We start from the raw sequence: 7,663 nt of genomic DNA on the forward strand, positions 1-7,663 counted from the left end.
AAAGTGCTTCTTAAAAGTGTGTTTGTAGAGTACCTGTGCTAAAACTTGCAGCAGTTTCAGGTTAGGTTAAGGTTAAATGCATCAATTCTGGATCAACTAAGTTTATGGGTACCCATAGTAATTTGCCTATATGCAGTTTGCCTATATGCAAATTATCACTCTTAAAGTCAGTTTTTCAAATTTGCTCCTCACTTTCATGTGCTCAGGGACAGCACGGCCTGACAGTAAGGTGGGGAGGGGCTGCAGGGGGAAGAAGTTGGGGAGCAGAGGGCAGGGGGAGTTTCTGATGTCCTGCCAAATTTACTTTCCCTGCTGTAGCAGTGGGAGGAGAACAAATTCAAGGCAAACCTCCAATAATTAATTTCTATAGTGGGAAAATGATAAGAAATTTATAATTTTTTCCATATATAGAATCTGATGGGGGGAGGGGCATTCGTGTAAATATGGTATCTGGAACCATGAACGTTTTCTCTTAGTAATGTAGCTTAGAACCTATAGTGTTTGATATTTGGACATGCACAAATTTAAACGTACCTTTTAAAAATAAATTCTTATGAGGATAAAGCAACTAAGATTCTTCCTCTGTTTCATGTAGATTTATGGTATCTATACATGACTGTGTTAAGTAAGAATATTTTTTCCTTACTTCAGAAAATGGAAAATCCTGATGAACTGGCAGAACTTATAAACATGAATCTTGCACAGCTTTGCTCTCTCCTCATGGCTCTGTGGGGGCAGTTTCTAGAGGTCATTACCTTACAAGAGGAAGTCACATCATTGCTAGCACAAGAACATCATGCGTTAAGGGTGAGCCTTGAATCTGTCATTATACAGAACAAATTCATATTCTTTTTTATGACACTTTCTACTGAAAATTGTTAGGTCTTCATAAGATAAAACATTCTAATTTCTCTGCTGTATTTGTGAAAATCAGAGAAGTGAAATGTTTAGAGTAATTCCTGTACTGTATTAATAATTGTATATTAGCTATATTATTGATGCTTCTTGGTGCTTATGTTCATTGCAGAGCTGGAATTCATTACATTTCTGAATAAGTAACACATGAAGACACATTATATAGATATATAAAGGCTGTTCTTGGTAGCCATAAATACAGTGTGTATATTTCAAGTGTATATTTCTTATGGAATGACAATATCCTTAATATCTTGAAAAGAAAGGTTGTTGTGGAGGGAATCTTGAAATAGGGAAAAAAAAAATTAGAGCGAGAAAGTGCAAGCGAGAGCACAACCTGAATTAAAAAAAAAAAGCTGTCTTGAGCTTACTTCTGGGAAAACCAGTGAATGCTGTTTGGCAGAGTGAAGTATTTTCCAGACTTACTGAAAAGTCTGCACCATCAAATAAGTATTTTCATGCCTTTATCATGTCTGTGGCTACATGCTATACACACCTGGAAGCTGCCACTTATACACACTTTGCACCTGGCCTATTCAATGGCTCTGGCTGGTGAGAACATATGATGCCAGTGCTTTGTACGTTATATTAGCTACTTACCGAAACCAGGGTTACTTTTGAAATGCTACTTGGTTGGTCTGGGATCCAGCTGTCTTAAGGACCTTTCTCTTCAGGCCCTGGATCAGACTGGTATAATCAGAGATCTGGGTTTTCCATTTCTCATGGAAAAGTGAGAAAAAACATGGGATTTTTCATTTTAATGGAGAAACAAGTGGATGTTCCACTTTTGCAAAGAGCTCTTTGCAGGCTGGAGAGACCAGGAGGAGGGCGGTCAGGCTGTGGGCACTATGTGCATGTGTGCACTCACACATACCCACACAGACGCACAGCTGCCAGGCAGCCTAGAGAACAGCTTCCACAGATAAGTCTGGTGGGAGGGAGGAGGGATTGAGGCCCCCACAGGGAGGGAGGGAGTTGGGCAACCTGGGGCTGATGCTGCTGCCCAACCTAGGCGGTGCATGGAGCTTGGGCCCCTGGGCCAGAATGCGTAGCCACAGGGGCCTGATGGGGAGCAGGACAGAGCCATGGGCAGCTGGTCCATGGGGTGGGGGAGTGGGGCTGGCTCCTTTCTGCTACATGCACTCCCAGGAGGGGCATGGGGGGCATGTGCCCCCTAGATTTTGTGTGTGGGGCAGGTGCAGGCTGACCACTGGGGGTTCGGGGCTTCCTGCTCTGCTACCCTCCACCCAGGGCTTCTGCAGCCCAGCAGGCGGGATCTTACATGGCAGGGCAGAGCGGGGCCAGGTGGGGAAGCTTGATGCTGCCACCACTGGGAGTCCCGTGCTACCCTGGAAAGTCTCCGCCTACCAACCCAGCAGGAGTGGCGGCGCGGAATTGTGCCTGTCACTGCTGTTGGGCAGACAAGGGGCTCCTTGCCATGACAACATGGAGCTCCCAGCAGCAGCAACTAGCTTCCCTTCCAAGTCTTGCTCTGCCCTGCTTTGCCAGGTACCACCTGCTGGTCTGCAGAGGTCCTAGGAGGAGAGCAGCAGGGCAGGGAGACCTGAACCCTCAGTGGTGAGCCTGTACCTGCCGCCACTCCATCCCCAAGGGCTCTGCTCCAGCCACACCACCCATCGGGGAGGGGGAGGCCTGCCCCATGTTCTGCTTTGCCACAGGAGCCAGGGCTCAAATGTTGCTGCAGGTGTGGGGCAGGGGGCTGCAGACCCAGGTCCCTGGCCCTGTACCTGTGGCAGCTGGGGCCTCCTGTGGCAGGGCTGGGAAGATGCTGGGGGGCTGTGGGTAGGGAATGAGGGGCCTGGACCTGTGTCCTGGTGAGTGAAAGGGAAACTCTGATTTTAAATGATTAAAAACCTAAAATCAAATGCCTAAATTTATAGGTACTTAAATTTTATTTTATAGTGATTGAGGCACTGATAGGCTTCCAAATTGTTTTAAAATTGTAAATATATCAATAAAACATTGTGTTCAGTTGATGCCTATATGTATAGTAGGATTTCATTTTAATTGCGGATTTTGGTGTTTTTAATTAGCGCATTTATGGATTTTTAATCAGAGAATTTGCAATTTTAAAATGGAGAAAACCAGGTTCCCTGGTCATAATCTGTGACTTTTATAGATGTTTTGACAGAGTCTGCATCAGGAGTTGAGTTGGTACATTACTGGCTTGCTGAAGGGTTTATGTGGAATTTTTTTTCCCCTCAAGGGGAGACCATAGTTATGGACGGATAGTATATTTGTAGTGCTTCAGATGCTTTAAAAGCTCTATAAAAATGAAGGAGCAGAGTACACAGCATCATACGCACTACAGATTGACTTCAACTGTGAACCTTCGTCTTTCAGAAGTAATGGAAAACTGGTTACTTTAGGGTAGTTATTTCATGAGTAATTGGGTAGTGTTGCCTAATTTTCTTATATTGCCTCCCATCATTGTAGTCTGAGCACCTGCTATATGAAAGAAACCACAATAGCAAGGATCCTCTAAGATGGAGGATCCTCTGCAGATGGATGTAAAAGAGAAGCTTTTCTTTGTCAGTAGTATTTGTATGAGCGTCCAAATCCTACATTGGTATTTACAGAAGTGTGCACAGAATACAACTACAGAAACAGAAATTCTGTTTTCTTTTCAAGCTCCAATGTTAAAGATAAAATCATTGCCCAAAATAAAAACAAGCTATGCTATAGTGTAATAATTTAAATGAATATTAATGTAAACTTGATTTTTCTCTCTAGGCCTGAGTTCTTTTAATAAACTAAATATTGGCACTTATTAACTCTGTTATGCTTGTGAAGACTATCCCTTTCCCTTACAGCTTCCCACTCTACTGTGAAGCCCCACAAAGTTGGTGTAAAAGCTCCCCACTTTTTTTGTTAATTATCTCATAGAATTTTACAGCTTTTTTTATTTTTTCAACCCCTAATATGTCCATTTAGATGCATGCTTTCCTTTGTTTTAAGCAAACTATGTAGTGTCCTAGGAAGTCACTTGATCCTACATGGACTTATCTGAGGCTCTAGCATAAATCCTCTCACTGCTGTGATGTGACAGCGGAATGGGAATTACAGATTTTAGAAGCAGTAGGGTCTTGGTATTTGTTATGCCTGCACGGAAAGCAGAATTATATTTTTGTTAAATGCAAGCTGCTATTTTATTGCAGCTTAAGAGGGAGCACCAAGAACTGCTTTTAGGGATACCATTTTGTGTACTCTGTACAGCCCCGTAAAGTTGCATTTCAGTATTCTGACTTTTGTGGATTCTGTTTAACTGTAAAGTAGCATGTTCTTATTTTTAGTGTTGCTTTTACATTTTTCTCTTATTAAAAAAATAAAGTAAATATTCTTAATGTAAAAGATTTTAGAAGGGGACTGGAAAACAGGCAGTTCCTGTTTCTGTCATTGAGTCCAGTCCTGCAATTCTTACTGAGCAAAAATTTCTGCAGGCAGAATCTTACTTCACTCTTCATGTCCAAATATCAATTACCCAGCCACTGAAGTCCTATTTTTGCCACTCACACAGTTTGCCATCCTACTCCATATACAGTATGGACACGTGAACATTTATGTGGCTACCAGGCATGCAGAGTAGGCTGAGCTCTGTCTGGGCGGGTACACAGCTGCATATATGTGTACTTAAGCACAAACCCCAAAACTATGGCTTGGAGTGACAGGCTCGGGTATTTGCCCTCCCCAGATTCTGGGCCCCTTAATGGTCAGACTGGCTTGTCTGTGTTCCCCAATGTTCTCTACCTCCTATCTGTCGCCTGTCTGTGTCATGACTTGCTGCTAAATCTATAAAAGGGGAAGCTGCCTTCAAAAGCTGGAGTGGCCCATTCCTTGGTGCCTCTTAGCTCTCTGTTTTTCACTCTGCTGGTGTACTCCCTATTTAAGAGAACCTTAGGGGCTAGAATTGTGACTTCCAGCTGCCCTCATAGTTATGCCTGTGCTTTACAGATGTCAATCAGTATTTGGAGGCTGGGAGGGGAGCCCTGGCCCTGACTCAGCACTTGGCTCCTTAGGCCTTGAGCCTTTGTTGAGGCTTACACCTTCCTGGCTTTAGTCCCTTTTCTGTAGCTGGACCCCCAGCCCTGGTCTACTGTCTTGCCCTCTAGGGCTCTAGGCCTCTGGCCCTTGTCTCTTGCGGTAGTCCCTAGGGTACCCAACCCTGGCTAGGCAGCTTGCATGCTGCTGTGCCCATGGGGTTCTCTATGCTGGGTAGTGATGTAAATATTGATTTAAATAAAAGTCAGGCTCGAGGATGGAGACTGGTGCAGTGGTGCTGGTCTCCAGCCTGTGGCTTTGCGAAGTTAAGGAAGCAGGGTGCTGAGCCCCAGGTCATGGAGAAAGGACTGCATCCACCCTGCCGGAGCAGTGTGGCAAGCCAGGGACCACCAAGCAGGCAGCACAGCCCAGGAAGCCCTAGGGGGCAGCAGCCAATGAGAGGCTGCAGCCACCAGTGCATGGCTTCCCGGGCCAGCTGCAGCAGCCCAGGGGGAGTGGAGAGGCAGGCAGCCTTGCCATGCCCCACCAGGCAGGCAGCAGCCAACAAGGGACTTTACCAGCCCACTGCAGCCTCTGGCATGCTGCAAAGGAGAGAGCAAGCAACTCCTCTCCTCTCCTCTCCTCTCCTCCCTCCCTCCGGTAGCCTAGCTATTAGGTACTAATCACCCCTCCTCTCTTCCCTTCCCCTCCTCTTTGCCACCTTCCTGTTCCTACTGGGGCATCTCAGGGCTTCCCTTCCCAAACTGAGCCTGTCCCCAGGCTAAATGATAACTGGTAAGCAAGAGCCCATTATCACTCAGCTGATTGGTTAAACAATTAGTCATTTAGCTGTTCACATCCCTAATGCTGGGTGCCTCTCAGGTTACCCTGTGGCCTCCATACTACCCCGTAGCACCCAGTCATGTGGTCTCAAACCTAAGCATAACAGAAATGTAGTCAAACGGCTTCCCACTAAAGTTCATCCCTACTGTGGGTCAGTACCCCTTAGCTGCCATGGTCTCACTTTTGTGGGTAGCTTAGGTGTCCATGGGTCTGTTTTCTGCAGCCAGCTTCTTCGGGAGCTCCTCTCCTTGCTGCATGCAGAGCCAGACTGCCTGTTCTGGCTCATGCCTTGGGTTTATATGCCTTGAAGCCCCACCCCTTCCTGTCATGTGGCTCCCCAGCCAAACACCACAGTTTTCCCTTTAAGGGCTGGCCTGTTTTCCTCTACTGCAGCCCCACACAGCCTAGCCTGCGGTATACTCTTAAAGTAACAGAAGTCTCTGGCTTCCTATTACACTTGGCAAAAATGAGGAGGGCCCTTCTGTGCTTTCACCACATAGTCTAGTAGGTAGAACACTTGCTTAGGGAACTGGAAACTCTTTCCCTCATCAGAGGGGGGTTGAACCTACATCTCTCTGGCTTCCCAACGAAGTGCTCTAACTAGCATGTCACAGATTTGGCATTATTCAGGCACTTTGGTAGAAAGCCAGAAGGTGAGGGGGCCTAGAATCTAGACCTCCTGTTTCTTGGAGGACTGCCCTAAGCACTAGGCTCTTGGACTAAAGATACGGAGGGTCCTTTTCTTCCTTCTTCTCTTACTCCTGCAGCATGTAACAGCTGCCAGTTATGGGGTTTTGCCAAGTACAGTTTTGTGACACCTGGGGGCAGGTGTTTTATGCTCAGCTGCTGTGTGGATGCTTATTCTATGTCGTTTATGTAGAATAGGAGTACAGACTGTCCAGAAATACCAAAAGTGGCAGTTACATGACTAACTGCCTTTGGGGCAGATCAAGTGAATCAGGATTCTTCCCTTAATGGCCTTTTTTCCTCCTGAAAGTAGTTTCTAGCAAGTTTGAGATAAACATTTAAATGTGAAAATTTGCTTGTGAAAACTGCAGAAAATTTGGGTGTTTTAAGAGCTGATGGTGTTTCTGTTTTTGACTTTTATAAAACTTGACTAGTGTTTGAAATTGCCAGTTTTTTTAAAGGCTTCTTATAGCATGCTACAGACCAACAGGCAAGTGTCTGCACGGTATTTTTAAGTGTTATGGTAGCTGGAAATACCCACAGTACTTTGGATTCATTGTTTTGAAGCAGAAAGATGGCACCTTTGTAGCTAAATTCATGTCTAAATATAATTTTGAAGTCAGTATTTTTTCAAATGTATTGATTTTTAGCAGAAAACCAAACTTTTCAATTTTTAAATGTACCTGCAGGAATATATACTCTGGAGATGTTAAACCCAGGCTTGCAGCAGCAAAGTGAGATGGAAGAATGTTTTACCTACCATGTAGGTCCCTGTAGAGGGGGGACACATTATATGCTGCTTTTCTAAATTAGCTGCTGTGTCCTTGAAGGTGCCCTTTTTTACAGTTTATATAAATAGAGCTGGACTAATTTACCTGTTTAAAAATGTCTTGCAGGTATTTGTAAAACTAATTTAAACATTTTTTAAATATTCGTAGGATGGGATCCACCTAAATACCACCAGCTGCAAAGGAAATGAATGACATAAGTCATCTTAAACTTATCTTTGTCTTAATTTTAGGCTTACAATGTCAGATTGCTAGTTCAACAATAGTCCAGTATAGACTGGATAACACAACATTAACTAGGAAATCCATCTGGAGCCAATTTACAGGAGGTTAGTTAAGTGGGTAGTTTGCAAGTATGTTTTATTGTATTCAGTACTGAAAGGTACTCACTGTGCCAACCAATGCCTTTTAATTTAATTTAACCCCCCCCA

General features: G+C 44.5%; 1 protein-coding gene across 4 annotated transcripts in view; it reads left to right on the forward strand.

Annotated features, from left to right (window-relative positions):
- FAM135A (family with sequence similarity 135 member A) overlaps positions 1-7,663 on the forward strand; it is a 141,883-nt gene that overhangs the window by 88,077 nt on the left and 46,143 nt on the right. For all 4 annotated transcript variants that reach the window (XM_019537608.1, XM_019537609.1, XM_019537610.1 and 1 more), the window contains one exon: positions 652-807. In XM_019537608.1, the coding sequence (XP_019393153.1) occupies positions 652-807 (156 nt within the window). The remainder of the gene's footprint in view (positions 1-651; positions 808-7,663) is intronic.

The sequence above is a fragment of the Crocodylus porosus genome, unplaced genomic scaffold (assembly GCF_001723895.1).
Source record: "Crocodylus porosus isolate Cpor-Errol unplaced genomic scaffold, CroPor_comp1, whole genome shotgun sequence".
NCBI lineage: Eukaryota > Metazoa > Chordata > Crocodylia > Crocodylidae > Crocodylus > Crocodylus porosus.